At 46.2% G+C, this 24,149-nt stretch overlaps 1 protein-coding gene across 5 annotated transcripts in view; it reads left to right on the top strand.

Annotated features, from left to right (window-relative positions):
- LOC144509891 (pleckstrin homology domain-containing family G member 5-like) overlaps nucleotides 1-24,149 on the top strand; it is an 88,282-nt gene that overhangs the window by 53,208 nt on the left and 10,925 nt on the right. For all 5 annotated transcript variants that reach the window (XM_078238842.1, XM_078238840.1, XM_078238843.1 and 2 more), the window contains 11 exons: nucleotides 906-1,069; nucleotides 6,327-6,512; nucleotides 7,727-7,894; nucleotides 10,175-10,270; nucleotides 10,849-10,899; nucleotides 13,745-13,894; nucleotides 19,103-19,213; nucleotides 19,718-19,867; nucleotides 20,277-20,414; nucleotides 23,145-23,264; nucleotides 23,607-23,739. In XM_078238842.1, the coding sequence (XP_078094968.1) occupies nucleotides 906-1,069; nucleotides 6,327-6,512; nucleotides 7,727-7,894; nucleotides 10,175-10,270; nucleotides 10,849-10,899; nucleotides 13,745-13,894; nucleotides 19,103-19,213; nucleotides 19,718-19,867; nucleotides 20,277-20,414; nucleotides 23,145-23,264; nucleotides 23,607-23,739 (1,467 nt within the window). The remainder of the gene's footprint in view (nucleotides 1-905; nucleotides 1,070-6,326; nucleotides 6,513-7,726; nucleotides 7,895-10,174; nucleotides 10,271-10,848; nucleotides 10,900-13,744; nucleotides 13,895-19,102; nucleotides 19,214-19,717; nucleotides 19,868-20,276; nucleotides 20,415-23,144; nucleotides 23,265-23,606; nucleotides 23,740-24,149) is intronic.

Below are 24,149 nucleotides of genomic sequence, written 5' to 3' on the forward strand. Positions count from 1 at the left end.
TGTGGCCTTACCAATGTCTTGTACAACTTCAACAAGACATCCCAACTCCTGTATTCAATGTTCTGACCAATGAAACCAAGCATGCTGGATGCCTTCTTCACCACCCTGTCCACCTGTGACTCCACTTTCAAGGAGCTATGAACATGTACCCCTAGATCTCTTTGTTCTGTAACTCTCCCCAATGCCCTACCATTGACTGAGTAATTCCTGCCCTGGTTCAATCTACCAAAATGCATCACTTCGCATTTATCTAAATTAAACTCCATCTGCCATTCGTCAGCCCCACTGGCCCAATTGATCAAGATCCCGTTGCAATGGGAGATAACTTTCTTCACTGTCCACTATGCCACCAATCTTGGTGTCATCTGCAAACTTACTAACCATGCCCCCTATATTCTCATTCAAATCATTAATATAAATGACAAATAACAGTGGACCCAGCACTGATCCCCGAGGCACACCGCTGGTCATGAGATGTTTAGATTCTCTCTTGTTGGAGATGGTCATTGACTGGCATTTGTGTGGTATGAAGATATCAGAGTCTAATTGGTGCCAAATATGTATCAGAGTTTAATTAGTGCCATGTTCAGGAATATGATCAATGATTGAGAGCTTGGGATCTCACAGGGGCATTTTAGTGTGACTGCAGTGGTGACTGATGTGAGATGGCAGAGAATCAGACTGTGCCCCAGTTAGCATTCCATCAGTCACTTACCCCAGGGGTATTCAGAAGCAGAAGCTGTTGATTTGCAGTTAGAAAGAGAGTGCGTCCTCTGGGGTCAGTCAGGAAATCGAAGGACAGCAGTATTGAACACTGCTCTGATCTGCATATGGGTTTAATGTAGGGAGAGGGAACGTTCTTCCTGGCTCTATCTCTAATCACATTCTCTGTCCTCACTCTGCAGCAAAACCCAGCAGTGAGCTGAAGGTGGAACAGACTGTTAAGGAGATCAAATCTTTGAGCTTACCCATCATGCGACCTTCAACAGTCAATCCCCCATTCATCTGCACCCCAGCGATGGACAGAACCGAGCAACCTTTGCCGGGACGAGACAACATGGACATAGGGGTAAGATACTCTGTCTCTTTAAGTATTGCTACAAGTTCTTAGGTAGTCACCAACCACTGAAATAACAAAGGCTCAAATGTGACCCAAATGGAAGGACTGCAATTGGCATCTGCTTAATATGAGATGAGTTAGCCAAGCTCACCCAGGTTCAGTGTTCCTGCGAGACTCCGTACTGTGCCAAGTGTCCAGGGCACTATAACTGGGGGTATCATTCTCTGAGATCAGCATGGGTCTAAAGTCATTAAATCCCTCTATGTCTCTTCAAGGGGCCTGGTCATTCCACACAAGCCAGATCGGAGGTGAATGTTCGAGTTGTTAAACCAGTTGATTTTTCATAGTCTCTGATATGTATAGCCTCTGAATGCTCCAGTCACTATGGTTTTGAATTCTGCCTGTTCTTATCATATGGGAGAGCCTGCAGACTTTTTCTCATTCTTTGCTTTCACTCATATCTCTCCCCTCTCTTCACATTCCCGTCCTCCTCACCCCTCTCCAACTGCTGAAATTCCCCTCCATCCTTGACAATTTCTCTAACTTTAATACACTACGACAACAGTGATTTCCTATGATCCCTAGTTTCTCTGAGATGGTGTTGGTGGGCCTTCTCTTCCTCATGGTGTGGTACAACTGTGTGGTTTGCTCACTTCAGAGAGTGGTTGAGTGTAAACTACAGTGGTATAGAGTGGAGTCACATCCAGACCAGACTGGGTAATGATAGCTGGTTTCCTTTCCGATAGGACGTTAGTGAACCAGTTGGATTTTTATGACAGTCTGACAGCTTATTGGTCACTTTTTCTAATACCACTTCTTTAAAACTTAATTAAAATTCTTAGACTGCCTTGGTGAAATTTGAATTTATGTTTTCCGCATTATTAGTTTTGTAACATAACAACAGCACTGACATACCTTCAAACCTTGATCCTGTCTCCACATCTGGTGCTGGATTGCAGACAAATTCATAGCCTGCACAACAGCTGGGAATTTAGGTCCTTGAAGGGTTAACTTGAACACAGCTAGGGAATTGCCTAGGGAAAGCCCAGGGTGATTCCCTTGACAGAGGAATCCAGAAAGTGTGCATACAAGCTGCTCTTTGCTTCCTCATCACTTATTACTGATAAACCTGTCATACAAATTGCAACTCACTCACCAAACTGAGCACACAGCGCAGGTCACCCGGTCATGTGTGGGTACTAAGGAAGGGGAATGGCAATGCAGACCTGCTATGTTTAGCTTGGATTCTCGAATGTGACAGGTGCCCAGCCTCAGTTTTTCTCTGACAGTAGTTTCCCATATTTCGGCTTGTGTTGAGTCAGTGGCCAGTCACAGCTCACGCCTCCGGCCATCGGGCACATGGAGGAACTGGTGTTATGTGGACCTAGTGAGAACACAGGTTCAGCGATATGGTGCCAAGTGCAAGCCCATTAGCACACGGATGCTACCAACGGATTTGGAGGGGAATTGACTTGGCTCAGTGTACAATCTTGATTCCTCAGCCAAAGCAGGAGGGAACAGCAAAGAAGATCGGGTAAAGCAAACACTGGCTGTTCTCCAGGGGGCACGGGTTGGGGTGGAGTGTGGGATACAAGAAGCCAAACCCTCCCTGTCCTGAGATGAGTATGGGTGAGGTGCTATTTGTCTGTACTGATTTATAAATCTAGACACAGTCCCTAGAGAGAAGGTGGAAGCAGTTGTTATTGCTTCATACAAATGCATGTTAGAGGGATACTTACAGAAAAAAAGCATTTTAGAATCTTATTTATGAGTAATTTGAGACATAAATGTGATAAAGGTATAGCCTGCTCAGATGGGATAGTTGATTTTGGACTTATGGCTACAATTGTGCATTTTCCACAAACCCACCAATCCCACATGCATGATAGTTGCAGGCCCAGCTATTGGGTAAATTCGCCTCTGACCATCTGCTGAATGCTCACTGCTCACAAAATCTTAAGATTTTCTTCTGTAGCTTTCTGATGGATTGCGATGATACAGCATTTGAAAATAACAATGATTAACCTTTCTTTCTCTGGGGTTTTCTCTGAGCTGAAAGTGCTCACATTGGACTTTCATTTAGCACCACCCTGGATTTAACCCCTGCAATACCACTGCCTAGATAAGTCCATTTTCTCCCCCTCTGTTCCGAGGGTGCAGACCCTTCACTGATGTACAGGACCTGGGCTGCAGGCTACAGATACCCTTATCCGATTATGGGGTCATGAGCTTCTTGGAGTTCAAGTGATCTTAATGCACAGAACGGTATTCAGAGGATAGCTTCTTGCATTGCCTTCATACAGTGACCATTTCAGCAGCATAAGGAACACAATGTCATAAATATTGCCATAATCAGAGGCCTTTGATCTGTACTAAACTTAATATGTTAATGTTTTCAGTATGGCTGTTAGTTAGCCTTGTGTATTTAGTCAGCCCTCTCAGTTGCTGAGTTGATGCTCGATCATTGAGCTATCCTTCTTCTGAGCTAACTCTTCTTATCACTAAACTAATCTGCTGTCCATTCCTGAGTTAACCCTCCCTCAATCACTGAACTAACCCCCTGTGTCTGCTGAGTTGACCTGCTCTGTCAGGGCTGATGAGACTGTTGGGACTGGGAATGATGTGAGTTGTGTGCCATCTGTATGTTGTGATGCAGAGTGAGGTTTTTGTTTGACAGTTTGAGAGGGCAATCCTGTTGATGAATTGATGACATTTGTCTGTTTGTTGAGGTGAGGATTCTCCAGCTGACTAGCTCCTCCCCCTTCTGATAAGAACCATTTGGCATCAGTTAGGTCAGAGCTGTCGACAGACACTTACTTCAACAGCTCCAGAGAGACCAGTATTTCTCCCTCTGATTGACTGCAGCAGGAACTGGGTTCTGGCAGGGAAGAAATCCCCTGTTTTGGGATTGTGAGGAACTGCTCCCTCTTGTATTACTGGCTTGGCTCCCCTCCCTCCTGCTGCTTTAGACTGCTCCTGCAAGCTTGGATCCAGGATGAAGGACTGCCTAGCCCCTGGGGGTGTTGAGCTGCTCAAAGTGTCTGTATGGTCGAACTGGGATTCAGTTGATGTGGCCAGTAACCCCACTGTTGGTGCAGCAGGAATTGAGGTGAGGACTGAGGTGAAGGGCTGGGATGGATTGTCGAAAACCTTTTGGAGGTGAGGGAATGCGAGGGGATATGAGGTCAGTATATCCCTGGAATGGACTGACTGCAGTAGAGTTTTAACTTCACAGAACAGCACAAACTTATGTCCTTGAAATACAAGAGAGACTCAAAAGTTGGTGACCAAGCTTCAAATCCATCCAAACTGGGTCTCAAATCTTGGCAGGTGATGGGGACTCTGCTAAGGGCAGGAAAGTCAGCTTGGAACAGCATTGGCAGGGGGCAGTGGATCAGAAACAGGGTTCTGGGTAGTAGGAGCAGGAAGCAAGGGCACCCAGGCTGTGGGGCAGAGAAGGTACTGGCAGTCATTGAGATTCGTAATCACACAATCATTCAGTGAGAATACGAGCCTCCATCCAGACTGATATCGGCTAATCCCAGAGCAGCAGAGAGTGGGATCCAGACTGTCTAGTCTGAGAGAGTTAGTCAGTCGATGAGAAATTAATCAATGAATCACTGTTTTGTACACCAGAATCTCCATAGCATGCCCACATTGATTAAATTAACAGAAACCAATTTACTTTCTTTGTTCATCGTCTCCCAGTGCAAATAAGGGCACTGATAACCTATCTGGCCTATTCCATTTGGTTGTAAGCTATCTGATTGGAGGACCAGGTAAAGCAGGGACCTGGCAGGCCCATTAAACAGTAACCACAGAATTACAAACGGACAGGGTCCAAGGAGGTCCAATTTAGTAGGTTCCTCTGGTTGGTTCCCCTGACACTGTTCTTCTCTGTACAAAATATTAATTCCCGGCTTGACATTAGTGTTCATGGGAGCTTCCTGGGCATAAATTGGCTGCCATTTTTCCTATGCTACTATAGTGACTATATTTCAAAAATATTTCATTGGCTATAAAATGCTTTGGGATGTCCTCAGGTCATGAAAGGCATTATATAAAAACAATTCTTGCTTTTCTTTCTTTTTAAAGCTGCTAATATTCATACGCTGCCCCCCTATGTCAGACTCCAGCCACTTGTGTCACTCCTGTTCAGACCCTGCCTACTCATTGTGCAGACTACACTCTGTCACTCGTACTCAGAACCCATTCACTTAATTTTATTTCCGTCCATTTCCTGGATTAAGGATCAGGAATGAAATCCTAGGCTGATTTCCCTCCCTATCTCAGGACACGAGGGCAGTTGAAACACCAATAACAGCTCCTGCTGTGCTTGCTTGCTAAGTATGGACTGGGGCTACTGGGATGGGGAGAGGGAGGGAGGGAATGGTGGACTTTCCAGCTTGTACCAAACAGGAAGATCTGTATTTAATTTGATCCTAATCAGATCTCCTGTCAGAAACAAAACAAACTGCTTCACATGCAATGAATTACTTTGATGTGCAGTCACTTATGTTTTTATGTGTTTGTTGCAATACCAGATCAGAGCAATAATTAGTAATGGAGTCAGCAAGGGTATTGGCTTTCACTAGGGTTCAGGTCTCCCTCTTCTCTTGAAGGTGCTGACGCTCACTGGGGTTCAGCTCCTCTCCTGAAGGTGTTGATTCTCACTGGGGTTCAGCTCCTCTCCTGAAGGTGTTGATTCTCACTGGGGTTCAGCTCCCCTCCTGAAGGTGCTGACTATCACTGGGGTTCAGCGCCTCTCCTGAAGGTGCTGACTCGCTGGGTTGGCTGCTGTTTGTTTTTTTCTCACATTCTGAGCATTTGGGGTGAAGTTTATGAATGGATTTGATTTTTAAATAGACCAGTTGGAACTATCTGCTTTTGTGAGATTAGAAAAAAGCCTTTGGATTTGTTCACTACCAGAGTGAACATTCTTAAAAGGGGTCATCACTCCTTGTCACATGCTGCACTGATATTGATGTAACCCTGCACAGTCAGCTGCTGCAGCTGAGCTGAAACATACTGCAGTTCCGATGAATCTATAGCATTGCCTATCATTTATGTTTCTGCCATGTGAAGGGAGCGGAGTCCATTCTCACATCACCTTGTGCTGCACTGTACAATCGTCTAATCCCACTTCAACACCACCCCAGCCTGCCAGCCTCTCTATCTCCAACTCCCTCCCTCCACCTTTCCCTTCTCTCTTCCCCTGTTCATCATTCTTGTCTCTCACTCACTTTGCCCGCTTTGTGTTTTTCAGGTGGTGAGCAGGCGGAGGAAGAATATGATGGAGTTCCTGGGGGAATCCACTCTCCCGATGCCAGATTCCTTCTCCCCACTCAGCTCCTCCTTGCCCAGCGGAGGTGCAGACAACTGGAAGAATCGAGCTGCCAGCCGCTTCAGTGGGTTATTTGGCTCTGGCGCCAGCACGGGACCCTTTGGCCGGGTGGGTGCCGACCCCCTGATTTAACTCAGCTTTATTAATGGCTTCAGAAGTAGTCACCCACAGAGGGGCTGGAGGGTGTGGGGCAGAGTGCAGTGGGGGTGGGTGTGAAAATCACCCCCGGTGGGTGGGGGATACGCGGGAGTGGGTGCTAAATGGTGTGTGGTGTGGTTGGGGGGGGCGAGGTTAGTGTGCGTGAGAGCCTTCGTTGGGAAGTGGCCTCAGTAACCTGCAGCTCCATATTCACCATAAGGCAATGTTTTGAGCAAGGGCTGCAGTCAGCAATAAATGGTCGGTGAGGTGCAAGCTGTGTGAAAAGTTAAGAGGGGACAGGCGCAGTCTCTCGGGGCTGTTCTGGAGCTCACTATGCTCTCATCGCCTGTTCCAGGCCGGTTACAGTGAGTGAACTGCAGCTGTCTGAATAGGTGCCAGTGTGATTGATCAGGGAATGGAGGAGGGTTGGATTCCATTCTCTGTTATGCAGTTTCTGTGGTTTGTGCAGCTCCAGGTGGGATGTAGAGCAGAGAGAGAAATATAATGAACCCACGATACATGGGTACTAGCGACAAACAGCTGCACACTCCTCACATGGTGGGTGGCTGGGGTGGGGGGAAATGCACAATAAATCTACTGAGAAGAGCAAAATAGACCACCCAGTCATCCTGAAGAGGGGGCGATGCCTGCATGGGGTAAGAGTGGGGGCATCTGTAGTCTTGTTATTTAGTGTTGTTGTGGATATCTCGGGTGGCTTTTATTCCCTGACCTGGAATTAAAAGGACCCCAGAATTCAAAGCATCGTTAAGAGCTCATGCTGTGGCCCAGCTTCTCTGGCCAGTGAGAGGCTGAACCTCACAAATCAGCAGAGCTTCAACGTCCAGCACCCTCTCCCTGCTCAGTTAGTTGGTGCAAAAATGAGCTTGATGATCCCTTGGTTAGACAGAGAGGAAATCAGCCAGTGTTCCTGCCCCTGATGACTGCCCAGTGACCCGTGATTGCTGTGTGTTTCTGTTTAGGAACAAGTTACATATCAATGGTGATGCCTTGCATGGTCAACCTGCCCACTGATGCTCACTATCTAGCTTAAAGAGCCACTAGCACGCATGAACCCAAATATCAGCACGAGTCAGCATTTTCAGAACAAGGGGAGAGTAGGAAGTCTGTGCCTCACAGACTTGACCAAGATCCTGATTGCTTATCCTGTCTGTCTCTCTCTGCAGGAAATGGATAAAATGGACCAGCTGCAGAGCAAGCTTCATACATACAGCATGTTTGGACTACCCAAACTGCCAGCACAGCTACGATTCGACCAGGATTCCTGGGAGGAGGAGGAGGAGACCAGCCTGTACCTCGAGAGGTCTTGGCAGGAGATTATCGAGGCTCCTGAGGTGACTGGATTAGCCAGGACTGAAGTTAGGTCCCTTAGGATGCTGTTAGAGTTAACATTAAATCAAACTCAGAGATTCTGACACTGAGTAACAGCCCAACTCTCTGCACTCCACTAAAATTCCTCCAGTCATCCTCTGATATCTCCTCCCAGTGACCATTCTTCCTGTCTGAGCCCAGTGAATGTTATCAGGATATTCAGCTGGGAGGGCATCACAGTACTTCCTGATTCTGGTCTCATCCAATACCCGCACTTTCTAATTTAAAGTTTATTTATTCGTGTCACAAGTAGGCTTACATTAACACTGCAATAAAGTTACTGTGAAAATCCCCTATTCGCCACACTCAGTTTAAATTTAAAATTTACATCTTGTAAAATTACACTTAACACATCAGGTGTACAAGTTTCAAGTATCATTTCAAACATTATACAAGTTCAAAGGTATCACAATGCAGTCTACGTTTTTATGCAGTGTATTTACAAGCACAGTGGATGACTTATTCCACTGTTTCCGTTTGTTACTTAGACACAAATGTCCAAATACTTATTTTCAGGTGCCCATTTTTAAAGAAACAGCTATGTGATCAATGCTGATAATGGAGTATCAGGCTATATCTGTGCATTTATTCTGAGGGAGAATTTAGCACGGGCAATGTACCTAACCAGCACATCTTTCGGACCAGTCGAGGTCATTGGATGGTATCTGGCAACAGGAATCCTGACTAATAAAGGGGCACTGAAGCCTGATTACAAACTGTGCCTGTAGAATGTGTGCCAACAATGATTGGGTGAATTCTGCCACACTCGCTGTTCACTCAATTTAATAACCTTTAAAGGGAAATTAAATGATGACAAACAGCTTAAAAATAATTTTTGAATGTGCATTTAGTAATTTATTCAGTAGTTTAGTGACTCCCAAGTAACTTGTTTGTTGTAAATATTTCAATAGCAAAATTATATTTTCTACTGTTTTTGCCTCACTGTGAATTTTTAGTGAGATCATTAGATTGTTTGGGTCTTTGAATTGAAAGTTTATTGTGAAAAGGAGCCCTTGTGACATTTCCTTGTAACCCACTTACTTCTTGTTGGGCCCATACTATCAGATTCGAGCCTCTCCAGAGATCTGTCAGATTTCAGCGAAATTAAAATTGCTTCCTCATTAAATCTCATCACCTTTCTAAATCCTAATTTTTCCCAGTCATGTGGTGAATGACCCGTGGAGAAGACAACCTGATGCTGAGCTTAGTAACACTGAACCTCTTAGCCCACTATCATAATCTCCCCCTTCATTTGTGTTGTTTATAGGAGAGATGCTGGTACTGTAAAACATGTGAGGGAAGCGAGGGTAATAAAAACACTAAATTCTGGCAACACTGAATAGATCAGGCAGCACATGTGGAGAGAGAAACAAAGTTAGTGTTTAATCAATGGCCTTCCATCAGAACTGGTAAAGTAAGGGATGTTACAGGTCTTAAGCAAGTGGAGAGACAGGGAAGAGGGGAAGGCACAAATGAACAGAAGGAAAGGTCTGTGATAGGGTGGAGGCAGGGGAAATTAAATAGTAAAAGGGGTGATGATGGGAAGCAAATGTGGGTGGAACAAGTAAAGAAACAAAAAAATAGGTCTAGAGGAAGCGTAAATGATAATGACAGAATCATTACCAGGAACTGTTCTCTGAGATAATCGGAACAGAGATTATGATCTGAAATTTTGATCATCTTGAGTTCAGTAGGGTCTAAAATAAATTCAAAGATGAAGTGCTGTTCCTCAAGCAAGGATACGGAAGAGTATTTGGATATTGCGGAAGTGTATATATGGACAAACTCAGCTATAGTGAGGAAAGTGGGTTTACAGGAATATTTATTGAAGGAGCCCAGGAAATTTGGTATGGACATGCCCAAGTAGGTGGTGGTATTTATTGAGGAGCCTGGGTGTGTGTATGTGGGGATATTTATTTGAGGGAGTCTGGGAATTTGGCGTAGTTACAGTGGAGGGGGGGGGGGGAGAACCTGGGGGTATTAATGGGGGAATGTCTGGTTAAAGATGTATTCATGGGAATAGTCCTGGAATCCCCACATTAATAACTCCCATATATAGGTCCCCCCAATATATATGCACAGACCCAGGCACTTCCATTAATATCCCTACATGTATAAAGAGCGCAGTAGTTGTGAGTGTCTTACTGGGGAAAATTTGAGTGTGTGGGATATTTACAGGCGGAAGTCCAATTACTTGAGTACCATGATCTCACCATCTGCCTTTGTGTCCTTCTCCCCAATAGAAGCTGACCCGGAAGCAGTGTCATCAACAGGAAGCCCTCTGGGAGCTGCTAAATACAGAAGTTGCCTATATCAAGAAGCTCCGTGTTATCACAGACGTGAGTCTTTGCCCCGTCATCAGCTTGTATTGTCACCTGGGTAAAGTTTTCAGTGCCTCACGGCTTTGGGCTGATGTGAAATTGCCTGATCCTGTGGGAGCTCTCTGTCAGCAGCTTGTCTATATTTTCCCACTCTAAATGGTACTGTCGTGTTCATGTTTCTGACAGTGTCCTGATTACCTTGCCAGTGATGTGTTGATTGACCTCAGAAAGCCCCAAAAAGCCCTGAATTGTCAATAGGTGCTGTCATGGATCTGTGTGGATGAAGCACTCACTTCACTCCCAGTACTCATCCTTCTTTGTACTTGATAGCAGAGAGGCTCAGGTCATCTGTATTTCTGAAGGTGCTGACTCTCACTGGGGTTCAGATCCCCTTCTCTCCTGAAGGTGCTGACTCTCACTGGCGTTCATGCCCAATCTCTCCTGAAGATGCTGACTCTCACTGGCGTTAACTGAATTCCCTAATCCATCAATAAAAATAACTCTTGCATGAGGTTTGCTGCAAGCTTAGTCTTGGCCTGAATTGGATATCACTGTTGAGTCAGTGTGTTACTTACTTTGAGTCTTTTTTCTTGCAGCTCTTCCTGTGCTGTTTGGTGAACCTGCAGGAATCAGGCCTGCTGACTGAGGTGAGGCTGATCTTTTAGTATTCACCATAACCCCCAAGAATTTTGTTTACTTCATGTACAACAATGTGTATGGAACAAGGAGGCCTCTGCAGGCTTCAGCCTCTCATACATGGGAAATTCAGCTACAAACTGTGGTGTTTTGTCAATATTCCAGCGCTGGTTATTGTCTGTACACAGGCCCTGATATTTGCCTGACCACAGAATCTGGTTAATGTCAATACACATGTCCATTGTTTGTTTGTACACTGACTCTGGTGTTTGCCTGTACATAGGCCCAGGTGATTGCAGGCCCCAGTGATTATACTTTGGCCATGGTGTACACAGGTCTTAAAAAACAAAGAACAATACAGCACAGGAACAGGCCCTTCGGCCCTCTAAGCCCGCGCCGCTCCCTGGTCCAAACTAGACCATTCTTTTGTATCCCTCCATTCCCACTCCATTCATGTGGCTACCTAGATAAGTCTTAAATGTTCCCAGTGTGTCCGCCTCCACCACCTTGCCCGGCAGTGCATTCCAGGCCCCCACCACCCTCTACGTAAAATACGTCCTTCTGATATCCGTGTTAAACCTCCCCCCCGCCCCCCCCCCCCCCCCCCCCAACCCCCCCTCACCTTGAACCTATGACCCCTCGTGAACGTCACCACCGACCTGGGAAAAAGCTTCCCACCGTTCACCCTATCTATGCCTTTCATAATTTTATACACCTCTATTAGGTCACCCCTCATCCTCCGTCTTTCCAGTGAGAACAACCCCAGTTTACCCAATCTCTCCTCATAACTAAGCCCTTCCATACCAGGCAATATCCTGGTAAACCTCCTCTGTACTCTCTCGAAAGCCTCCACGTCCTTCTGGTAGTGTGGCGACCAGAACTGGGCGCAGTATTCCAAATGCGGCCGAACCAACGTTCTATACAACCGCAACATCAGACCCCAACTTTTATACTCTATGCCCCGTCCTATAAAGGTAAGCATGCCATATGCCTTATTCACTACCTTCTCCACCTGTGACGTCACCTTCAAGGATCTGTGGACTTGCACACCCAGGTCCCTCTGCGTATCTACACCCTTTATGGTTCTGCCATTTATCGTATAGCTCCCCCGTACGTTAGTTCTACCAAAATGCATCACTTCGCATTTATCTGGATTGAACTCCATCTGCCATTTCTTTGCCCAAATTTCCAGCCTATCTATATCCTTCTGTAGTCTCTGACAATGTTCCTCACTATCTGCAAGTCCAGCCATTTTCGTGTCGTCCGCAAACTTACTGATCACCCCAGTTACACCTTCTTCCAGATCGTTTATATAAATCACAAACAGCAGAGGTCCCAATACAGAGCCCTGCGGAACACCAATAGTCACAGGCATCCAGCCGGAAAAAGACCCTTCCACTACCACCCTCTGCCTTCTGTGACCAAGCCAGTTCTCCGCCCATCTAGCCACCTCCCCCTTTATCCCATGAGATCCAACCTTTTGCACCAACCTACCATGAGGGACTTTATCAAACGCGTTACTAAAGTCCATATAGACGACATCCACGGCCCTTCCCTCGTCAACCATTCTAGTCACTTCTTCAAAAAACTCCACCAAGTTAGTGAGGCATGACCTCCCTCTCACAAAACCATGCTATTGTTAATGAGTTTATTCCTTTCTAAATGCGCATACATTCTATCTCTAAGAATCCTCTCCAACAACTTCCCTACCACGGACGTCAAGCTCACCGGCTTATAATTTCCCGGGTTATCCTTCCTACCCTTCTTAAATAACGGGACCACATTAGCTATCCTCCAATCCTCTGGGACCTCACCTGTGTCCAGTGACGAGACAAAGATTTGCGTCAGAGGCCCAGCGATTTCATCTCTCGTCTCCCTGAGCAGCCTTGGATAGATTCCATCAGGCCCTGGGGATTTGTCAGTCTTTATATTCCCTAAAAAACCTAACGCTTCCTCCCTTGTAATGGAGATTTTCTCTAACGGGGCAACACTCCCCTCCAAGACACTCCCAGTCAACACATCCCTCTCCTTTGTGAATACCGACGCAAAGTATTCATTTAGGATCTCCCCTACTTCTTTGGGCTCTAAGCATAATTCCCCACTTCTTTCCCTGAGAGGTCCGATTTTTTTCCCTGACAACCCTTTTGTTCCTAACGTATGAATAAAATGTTTTGGGATTCTCCTTAATCCTGTCTGCCAAGGACATTTCGTGACCCCTTTTTGCCCTTCTAATTCCTCGTTTGAGTTCTTTCCTACTTTCTTTGTATTCCTCCAGAGCTCCCTCTGTTTTTAGCTGCCTGGACCTAACGTACGCCTCTCTTTTCTTTTTGACCAATCCCTCAATTTCCCTGGTTATCCACGGTTCTCGAATCCTACTCTTCCTATCCTTTTTTTACAGGCACATGCCTGTCCTGCAGCCCTAACAACTGTTCCTTAAAAGACTCCCACATGCCAGATGTGAATTTACCCTCAAACAGCCTCTCCCAATCAACAGCTGCCAATTTCTGCCTAATCCCACTAAAATTAGCCTTGCCCCAATCCAACACCTTACCCTTGGGACACCACTCATCCTTTTCCATCACTATCCTAAAGCTAACAGAATTGTGGTCACTATTTGCCACATGTTCCCCTACCGAAACTTTGAAGACCTGACCGGGCTCATTCCCCAGTACTTGATGGTTGTCTGTAGACAGGCTGTGGTGGTTGCCTGTACACAGACCCTTGTGGTTGCCTGCACACAGACTTGGCGATTGTCTGTACTTTGGCCCTGGTTATTGTCTGTACACAGGCATGGAAATTTGTTGGTTGAACAAATGTGTGAAATACTAGGACTGATTTTACCATGATGCCATGCAGGTGGAGCCGAAGAAACTATTCGGTAACGTGCAGGAGATTATCCAACTGCACCAGAAGCTGTGGCGAGAGGTGATGGCTCCTGTGTTGCAAGCAGCCAGGGAGAGTAAAACATTGCTCAACCCCACCTACTTCCACAAGGGATTCAAGACAGTAAGTCACAGGCAATAGGTGTGTGGGGTTTGGGATGGAGGTGGGGGCGGGGGGGTGTATTTGGGTTAATTAATAGTCAGTGGCTAATTGTACGTCTGTTAGACTCAGATGAACAATAAATAAGCTGTAGTTTTATCCTGTGCCTCTTGAGCTGATTCTATCGTGTTGGTAAACTGTTGCTAAGCTGTCGCTGCACGCCTGCCATTCTACATCCCACTATTTGAGATGGGCACAAAACACAGCCTTGTGCTCTGCTCTAAGCTGCCACGATACACCATCTGCTGATGTGACAGCATTGGCTTATTTACATTCCGGTTCTCACTGGGTATGATGCGGGAGACCAGGAATAAGAGGTGGAGGACAATGGGGATTGATGGAAGAAAAATGTGAAAACCCATCACTCATACAACCAGCGTGACTTTCCATATGTGAATATCCAGAGGCTTTAGATTTTGATTAGCTCCAGCTGGATAGAGTCATAGAGGTTTACAGCATGGAAACAGGCCCTTCGGCCCAACTTGTCCATGCCGCGCTTTTTTAAAAAACCCCTAAGCTAATCCCAATTGCCCGCCTTTGGGCCATATCCCTCTATACCCATCATACCCATGTAACTATCTAATTACTTTTTAAAAGATAAAATTGTACCCACCTCTACTACTACCTCTGGCAGCTTGTTCCAGACACTCACCACCCTGTGTGTGAAAAAATTGCCCCTCTGGACGCTTTTGTATCTCTCCCCTCTCACCTTAAACCTATGCCCTCTAGTTTTAGACTCCCCTACCTTTGGGAAAAGATATTGACTATCTACCTTGTCTATGCCCCTCATTATTTTATAGACCTCTATAAGAACATAAGAAATAGGAGCAGGAGTAGGCCATCTAGCCCCTCGAGCCTGTCCCGCCATTCAGTAAGATCATGGCTGATCTGAAGTGGATCAGTTCCACTTACCCGCCTGATCCCTATAACCCCTAATTCCCTTACCGATCAGAAATCCATCTATCCGTGATTTAAACATATTCAACGAGGTAGCCTCCACCACTTCAGTGGGCAGAGAATTCCAAAGATTCACCACCCTCTGAGAGAAGAAGTTCCTCCTCAACTCTGTCCTGAACTGACCCCCCTTTATTTTGAGGCTGTGCCCTCTAGTTCTAGCTTCCTTTCTAAGTGGAAAGAATCTCTCCCCTCTACCCTATCCAGCCCCTTCATTATCTTATAGGTCTCTATAAGATCCCCCCTCAGCCTTCTAAATTCCGACGAGTACAAACCCAATCTGCTCAGTCTCTCCTCATAATCAACATCCCTCATCTCTGGTATCAACCTGGTGAACCTTCTCTGCACTCCCTCCAAGGCCAATATATCCTTCCGCAAATAAGGGGACCAATACTGCACACAGTATTCCAGCTGCGGCCTCACCAATGCCCTGTACAGATGCAGCAAGACATCTCTGTTTTTATATTCTATCCCCCTTGCGATATAGGCCAACATCCCATTTGCCTTCTTGATCACCTGTTGCACCTGCAGACTGGGTTTTTGCGTCTCATGCACAAGGACCCCCAGGTCCCTCTGCACAGCAGCATGTTGTAATTTTTTTCCATTTAGATAATAATCCAATTTGCTATTATTTCTTCCAAAGTGAATAACCTCGCAGTTGTTAACGTTATACTCCATCTGCCAGATCCTCGCCCACTCACTCAGCCTGTCCAAATCTCTCTGCAGACCTTCTACGCCCTCCACACGATTCACTTTTCCACTTATCTTTGTGTCGTCTGCAAACTTTGTTACCCTACACTCAGTCCCCTCCTCCAGATCGTCTATATAAATGGTAAATAGTTGAGGCCCCAGTGCCAATCCCTGCGGCACGCTACTAGTTATCATCTGCCAACCATAAAAGCACCCATTTATTCCGACTCTCTGCTTCCTGTCGGATAGCCAATCCCCAATTCACGCTAACACCCTACCCCCAACTCCGTGTGACCCAATCTTCTTCAGCAACCTTTTGTGAGGCACCTTATCAAACGACTTTTGGAAATCCAAAAACACCGCATCCACCGGTTCCCCTCCGTCAACCGCACTAGTCACATCTTCATAAAAATTCAACAAGTTCGTCAAGCATGACTTTCCCCTCATGAATCCATGCTCGGTCTGCTTAATCGAACCATTCTTATCCAGATGGCCTGCTATTTCTTCTTTAATGATGGATTCCAGCATTTTCCCAACTACAGACGCTAAGCTAACCGGCCTGTAGTTACCCGCCTTTTGTCTATTTCCTTTTTTAAACAGCGGCGTAACATTAGCCGTTTTCCAATCCGCCGGCACTACCCCAGAATCCAACGAATTTTGATAAATAACCACTAACGCATCCGCTATTACCTCTGACATTTCTTTCAGTACCCTGGGCTGCATTCCATCCAGGCCTGGGGACTTGTCCACCTTCAGTCCCGTTAGTCTACCAAGCACTGCCTCCCTGGTAACATTAATTGTATTGAGTACCTCTCTTCCTACCAACCCTCTATCATCACCCCTCAGCCTCCTACGCTCCAGAGAAAAAAGTCCCAGTCTGTTCAGCCTCTCCTTATAACTCAATCCATCAAGTCCCGGTAGCATCCTAGTAAATCTTTTCTGCACTCTTTCTAGTTTAATAATATCCTTTCTATAATAGGGTGACCAGAATTGCACACAGTATTCCAAGTGTGGCCTTACCAATGTCTTGTACAACTTCACCAAGATGTCCCAACTCCTGTATTCAATGTTCTGACCGATGAAACCAAGCATGCAGAATGCCTTCTTCACCACTCTGTCCACCTGTGAGTCCACTTTCAAGGAGCTATGAACATGTACCCCTAGATCTCTTTGTTCTGTAACTCTCCCCAGCGCCCTACCATTAACTGAGTAAGTCCTGCCCTGGTTCAATCTACCAAAATGCATCATCTCGCATTTGTCTAAATTAAACTCCATCTGTCATTTGTCAGCCCACTGGCCCAATTGATCAAGATTCCGTTGCAATTGGAGATAACTTTCTTCACTGTCCACTATGCCACCAATCTTAGTGTCATCTGCAAATTTACTAACCATGCCTCCGATATTCTCATCCAAATCATTAATATAAATGACAAATAACAGTGGGCCCAGCACTGATCCCTGAGGCACACCGCTGGTCACAGGCCTCCAGTTTGAAAAACAACTCTCTACAACAACCCTCTGGCTTCTGTCAAGAAGCCAATTTTGTATCCATTTAGATACCTCACCCTGCTCCTCTTGCAGGATGTGGGAGATCAGGGAGACCTTCGGTATCCCTGACGACAGCACCTGCAAAAGATGCATTCAGCTGCAGCTGCTAGCAAAGCGTGTTAGGGAACTGGAGAAGGAGCTTGATGACCTCCATCTAATTCGGGAGAATGAGACGTATATAGACAGTAGCTTTAGGGAGATAGTTACACCTAAGCAGCAGAGCACAGGAAATTGGGTTACTGTAAGGAGAGGAAATGGCAGTGTGAAAGGACAGGCAGAGCAGGGTTCCCCTGTGGACATACCCCTCCACAACAGGTATACTGAATTGGATACTGTTGTGGGAGATGCTTTACCTGGGACAAGCTGTTTCAGCCAGAACTCTGATACTGAGTCTGGTTCTACAGCGCAAAAGGGTGTGATGAAGAAGAGGAGAGCAGTAGTGATAAGGGACTCAATGGTCAGAGGTACAGACCGGAGGTTCTGTGGTCGGGACAGAGACTCCCGCATGGTTTGTTGCCTCCCAGGTGCCAAGGTCAGCGATGTCTCTGATCGTGTGCACAGCGTTCTAAAGTGGGAAGGTGATCAGCCAGATGTCGTGGTACACGTCGGTACCAATGACGTGGGAAGGAAGAGTGAGGAGGTCCTAAAGAGTGAGTACAAAGAGCTTGGAGTGTTATGGTAAGGTTATATAAGGCATTGGTGAGGCCGAATTTGAAGTATTGTGTACAGTTTTGGTCACCTAGTTACAGGAAGGATGTAAATAAGATTGAAAGAGTGCAGAGAAGGTTCACAAGGATGTTGCCAGGACTTGAGAAGCTGAGTTACAGAGAGAGATTGAATAGGTTGGGACTTTATTCCCTGGAGCGTAGAAGATTGAGGGGAGATTTGATAGAGGTGTATAAGATTTTGATGGGTATAGATAGAGTGAATGCAAGCAGGCTTTTTCCGCTGAGACTAGGGGAGAAAAAAACCAGAGGGCATGGGTTAAGGGTGAAAGGAGAAAAGTTTAAAGGGAATATTAGGGGGGGCTTCTTCACGCAGAGAGTGGTGGAAGTGTGGAATGAGCTGCCGGATAAAGTGGTAAATGCGGAGTCACTTTTAACATTTAAGAAAAACTTGGACGGGTTCATGGATGAGAGGGGTGTGGAGGGATATGGTCCAAGTGCAGGTCAGTGGGACTAGGCATAAAATGGTTCGGCACAGACAAGAAGGGCCAAAAGGCCTGTTTCTGAGCTGTAATTTTCTATGGTTCTATGGATCCCGTGAGATTTAACTTTATGCAACAACCTACCATGCGGTACCTTGTCAAAGGCCTTGCTAAAGTCCATGTTGACAACATCAACTGCACTGCCCTCATCTACCTTCTTGGTTATCCCTTCAAAAAACTCAGTTAAATTTGTGAGACATGATTTTCCACTCACAAAGCCATGCTGACTGTCCCTAATCAGTCCTTGCATCTCTAAATGCCTGTAGATCCTGTCTCTCAAAATACCTTCCAACAATTTACCCACTACAGATGTGAGGCTCACTGGCCTGTAGTTCCCAGGCTTTTCCCTGCAGCCCTTTTTAAACAAAGGCACAACATTTGCAACTCTCCAATCCTCGGGCACCTCACCCGTGACTATCGATGATTCAAATATCTCGGCTAGGGGACCCGCAATTTCCTCCCTAGCCTCCCACAATGTCCTGGGATACACTTCATCAGGTCCATGGTTGAGATGATCAACCATAGTTGTAATGAATGGTGGAGAATGCCCGATGGGCTGAATGGCCTACTCCTGCTGCTATGTTCCAATGCTCCAAATTCCCTGAGGTTGGCCCCAACATCCGGAATAAGTTTAAAACCAGTTCCCTCTCGGCCAAATCTAACAGACTCTCCTTGTGTGGTTACAATTTCCACAAATAGTCCAGACCTCTCAAATTCTGAACAATTGCTGCTCATTTCTCAATTAAGTATTTGTTTCTCTCTTCACTCTTCAGTTTGGTGTGCGCTTTAAGCCATATATACAATACTGCATGGAGGAGGAGAGCTGCATGGAGTACATGAGAAACCATCTCCGTGATGATGAACATTTCAGGATCTACATAACGGTCAGTGTCATTCATTGACCTCTCCCTGCTCCATCTTTTACGATAGGGAGTAGAGGGGAAGACAGTTTTAGGGTGCTCAATTTACCGTAGCTATCTGCAGACACAAGGTAGAAATGCAGGGAGTGCAGCGGCACGGTGACACAGTGGTTAGCATTGCTGCCTCACAGTGCCAGGGACCCGGGTTTGATTCCCAGCTTGGGTCACTGTGTGTAGTTTGCACGTTCTCCCCATGTCTGTGTGGGTTTCCTTCGGGTGCTCTGGTTTCCTCCCACAGTCTGAAAGACGTGCTGGTTAGGTGCATTGGCCATGCTAAATTCTCCCTCCCAAGCTGGCGCTGGAGGGTGGCGACTAGGGGATTTTTGCGGGAATTTCATTACACTGTGAATGTAAGCCTACTTGTGACTAAGAAATAAACTTTAAAGAGAGAGACAGACAGAGTGGCAGTGAGTTTGAGGAAGTGAGGCAATGTGCTTCCTGCATAATTACTTTTGTGTCCATTTGCAGTGGGCAGAGACTCACAAGCAGTGTAATCGCTTGAAGCTGAATGACATGTTGGTCAAACCTCATCAACGACTCACCAAATACCCACTGCTCCTCAAGTCTATCCTCAAAAAAACAGATGACCCTCATTCCAGGGACGACATCATGAGCATGGTACGTACACTTCCTGATCTCAGTCACAGGCATGCTCTCTGTCACTGTTGGTCTCGTTCATGCTCTTAGTCACAGTCACTCACTCTGTCACACTCTCAATCATGGTCACATTATAGATACACTTGATGCTGTCAGTCTCATTCACACTGTTAATTGCTCACATTGTCGTTCTCACTCAAGCTATTAATCATGGTCTGGCACACTCTCTTGCTCAGTCACACCCTCAGTCATGGCTGTTGGTCATGGCCATGCTGTCTCTCTTGGACACATTCTTGGTCACAACATCTACTTCCGCTGGCTGGAATTTGACTTGATTAAACATCCTGAGCCCATCCTGCTGGCTGTGAGGCCTGCGATACATTGATGTGCCCCCCTTGGACCCTAACTTAAATCTTGCTTTTATTTCCAGGTCAGTTCCGTTGAGAGTTTTATTGCACATGTGAATTCCCGAATGCATCAGCGGCAGGAGCAGCAGCGATTGGCAGAGATTATTAATCGCATTGATTCCTATGAGGTAGTGGATGGAAGCTCAGATGAAGTGGAGAAGGTAAAAGAGAGACTGAGCCATGTGGAGAGATCCTGAGTAAGAAGTTTAACAACACCAGGTTAAAGTCCAACAGGTTTATTTGGTAGCAAAAGCCACAAGCTTTTGGAGCCTTAAGCTCCTTCTTCAGGTGAGTGGGAATTCTGTTCACAAACAGGGCATATAAAGACACAAACTCAATTTACAGAATAATGGTTGGAATGCGAATCCTTACAACTAATCAAGTCTTAAAAGTACAAACAATGTGAGTGGAGAGAGCATTAAGACAGGTTAAAGAGATGTGTATTGTCTCCAGACAGGACAGCCAGTGAGATTCTGCAAGTCCAGGCAAGCTGTGGGAGTTACAGATAGTTTGACATGAACCCAATATCCCAGTTGAGGCCGTCCTTATGTGTGCGGAACTTGGCTATCAGTTTCTGCTCAGCGACTCTGCGCCGTCGTGTGTCGTGAAGGCCGCCTTGGAGAACGCTCACCCGAATATCAGAGGCCAAATGCCCGTGACCGTTGAAGTGTTCCCCAACAGGAAGAGAACAGTCTTGCCTGGTGATTGTTGAGCGGTGTTCATTCATCCATTGTCGCAGCGTCTGCATGGTTTCCCCAATGTACCATGCCTCGGGACATCCTTTCCTGCAGCATTTCGGGTAGACAGCGTTGGCCGAGTTGCAAGAGTATGTACCGTGTACCTGGTGGATGGTGTTCTCACGTGAGATGATGGCATCTGTGTCGATGATCCGGCACGTCTTGCAGAGGTTGCTGTGGCAGGGTTGTGTGGTGTCGTGGTCACTGCTCTCCTGAAGACTGGGTAGTTTGCTGCGAACAATGGTCTGTTTGAGGTTGTGCGGTTGTTTGAAGGCAAGAAGTGGGGGTGTGGGGATGGCCTTGGCGAGATGTTCGTCTTCATCAATGACATGTTGAAGGCTCCGGAGGTGATGCCGTAGCTTCTCCGCTCCGGGGAAGTACTGGACGACGAAGGGTACTCTGTCCACCGTGTCCCGTGTTTGTCTTCTGAGGAGGTCGGTGTGGTTTTTCACTGTGGGTTCGACACAGTTCGACACATTCGCTGTGGGTTCGACACAGATGCCATCATCTCACGTGAGAACACCATCCACCAGGTACACGGTACATACTCTTGCAACTCGGCCAACGTTGTCTACCTGATACGCTGCAGGAAAGGATGTCCCGAGGCATGGTACATTGGGGAAACCATGCAGACGCTGTGACAATGGATGAATGAACACCGCTCGACAATCACCAGGCAAGACTGTTCTCTTCCTGTTGGGGAGCACTTCAGCGGTCACGGGCATTCGGCCTCTGATATTTGGGTAAGCGTTCTCCAAGGCGGCCTTCACGACACACGACGACGCAGAGTCGCTGAGCAGAAACTGATAGTCAAGTTCCGCACACATGAGGATGGTCTCAACCGGGATATTGGGTTCATGTCACACTATCTGTAACCCCCACAGCTTGCCTGGACTTGCAGAATCTCACTGGCTGTTCTGTCTGGAGACAATACACATCTCTTTAACCTGTCTTAATGCTCTCTCCACTCACATTGTTTGTACCTTTAAGACTTGATTAGCTGTAAGGATTCGCATTCCAACCATTATTCTGTAAATTGAGTTTGTGTCTTTATATGCCGTTTGTGAACAGAATTCCCACTCACCTGAAGAAGGAGCTTAAGGCTCCGAAAGCTTGTGGCTTGTGCTATCAAATAAACCTGTTGGACTTTAACCTGGTGTTGTTAAACTTCTTACTGTGTTTACCCCAGTCCAACGCCGGCATCTCCACATCGAGAGATCCTGAAGCAGAGAGAGGGAAGACAAAGGCAAGGAGAAAGAGGCAAAGGCAAGGGGATCGGAGGCCCAGGGGAGAGACAAACAGGAAGAGAAACCAAGTCACAAAGACTGGAGAGAGACTGAGGCCTAATGCACCTTGTGAAGCAAATTGACCAATTACCATCCCTCACCGTATCTCAGTTCAGGAGTCAGCCTGCTTCAAAAGGTGAAGGCCACAATGCGCCATGGACCTGCCGAGAGTTTCTAATCTGCTCTCTCCTAAATTCCTCCCTCAGCATAGAATAAAAACGCACAATGATGATTTTGTAATTCACCATTTTCTGAGTGTCAGAAAGACCCACTGACCCACATATCCATCCATAGCTTCTCATGTATTGAGAGGATACCTTCCTCAGATTTTTGGGAAGTGGTATTCCAAGGATTAGTGTTGGGATGCCTGCTGTTCATCATTTACATAAATGGGTTAGACTTGGGAATTGGGAGTCCAATATCAAAATTTGTGGATTATGCTAAATTGGGGGGTACAGTTTATATTGAGGAAGACTGTAACAGTACATGGGGCAAACTTGCAGTGGGTTTATAGTTAGCAAATGATGAGTGTGAGGAGGAGCGTTTTGGTAGGAACTCTAAGGAGGCCAAATACTGCTTAGAGCATAAATATTTAAATAGTGTCAAGGAACACCAGGGATTTAGGGATGCAGAGGCACAAATCATTTTAATATCCATTAACAACCTATGTGAGAATATTATTGAAATTACAGGAAAGCCCAGATGTCCTTATAGATAAAGGGAACAAGCAGCCCAGAGACCTACCTGTAAATGAATACATACCGTTAGGTTCTGATGCTTCCTATGGGCAGTGGACACAAATTGTCCACAGTTGTGCGGGTAATGGGCACAATCTGCCAGGTTCTGACTGCCCATTTTGTTGCTTTAGGTTTTGAAGGAGTTCTGCCGCTTGGACCTGACAGCTCCGATGCTCGGGACCTCACCTGATGACACCCGGCAACTGCTGCTCGAGGGAAGCCTGAAAATGAAAGAAGGAAAAGACAGCAAGGTGAGCTGATGGGCAAGAAAGACTGAGGGGGCAAGAGTATGGGCATTGGTGAGGGCAGTACCAAGAGGCTGAGTCACAGAGTGTCTGTTGAACCACTTGATTAGCCTCCAAGTGTTCATTGTCTGGATGCTGAATCTCTGGGTGCTCTGTGTTCAGTCTCTCAGTCTCTGGGTTTCTCAGTGTCCAGTTTCTCAGTCTCTGGGTTTCTCAGTGTCCAGTTTCTCAGTCTCTGGGTTTTTCGGTGTCCAGTCTTCTTGCTGTTTTTGTCTTTTGGTGTCTCAATCTGTGCAGTGTTGGGCAGGATTATTCCCTGCAGTTAGACCACGACCCTTTCTTTTACAGATGGATGTTTACTGTTTCCTCTTCACTGATATTTTCCTCATCACCAAACCCGTGAAGAAGATGGAGAAGACCAAAGTAATTCGGCAACCATTGCTCGTAGACAAAATTGTCTGCAGGGAGCTGAGAGATCCTGGTGAGTTTCACCAGAACTAAACAGACCTCTGAGTATTCCATCATACTCCTTATTTGGACCTTGTTAGGTTTGGGAAAGGTTTTGAAAAGTCAACGGAGAGTCACTTAGCACGGAATGCCCAATGTCTGACCTGCTCTTACATCCACAGTATCTATGTGGCTGGTTAAGTTTCTAGTCAATGGTGACTTCAGGATGTTGATGGCGGGAGATGCAGCAATGTTAATGCCATTGAACATCAAGGTGGAATGGCTGGATTCTCTCTTGTTGGACATAGTCATTGCCTGGCACCTGTGTGGTGTGAATGTTACATGCCACTTAACCCATGCCTCAATGTTGTCCAGGTCTTGCAGTATGCAGCACAGACTGAGTGGTGAATCATCAGCATCCATCACAATTTCTGACCTTATGAT

The sequence above is a fragment of the Mustelus asterias genome, chromosome 22, assembly GCF_964213995.1.
Source record: "Mustelus asterias chromosome 22, sMusAst1.hap1.1, whole genome shotgun sequence".
NCBI lineage: Eukaryota > Metazoa > Chordata > Chondrichthyes > Carcharhiniformes > Triakidae > Mustelus > Mustelus asterias.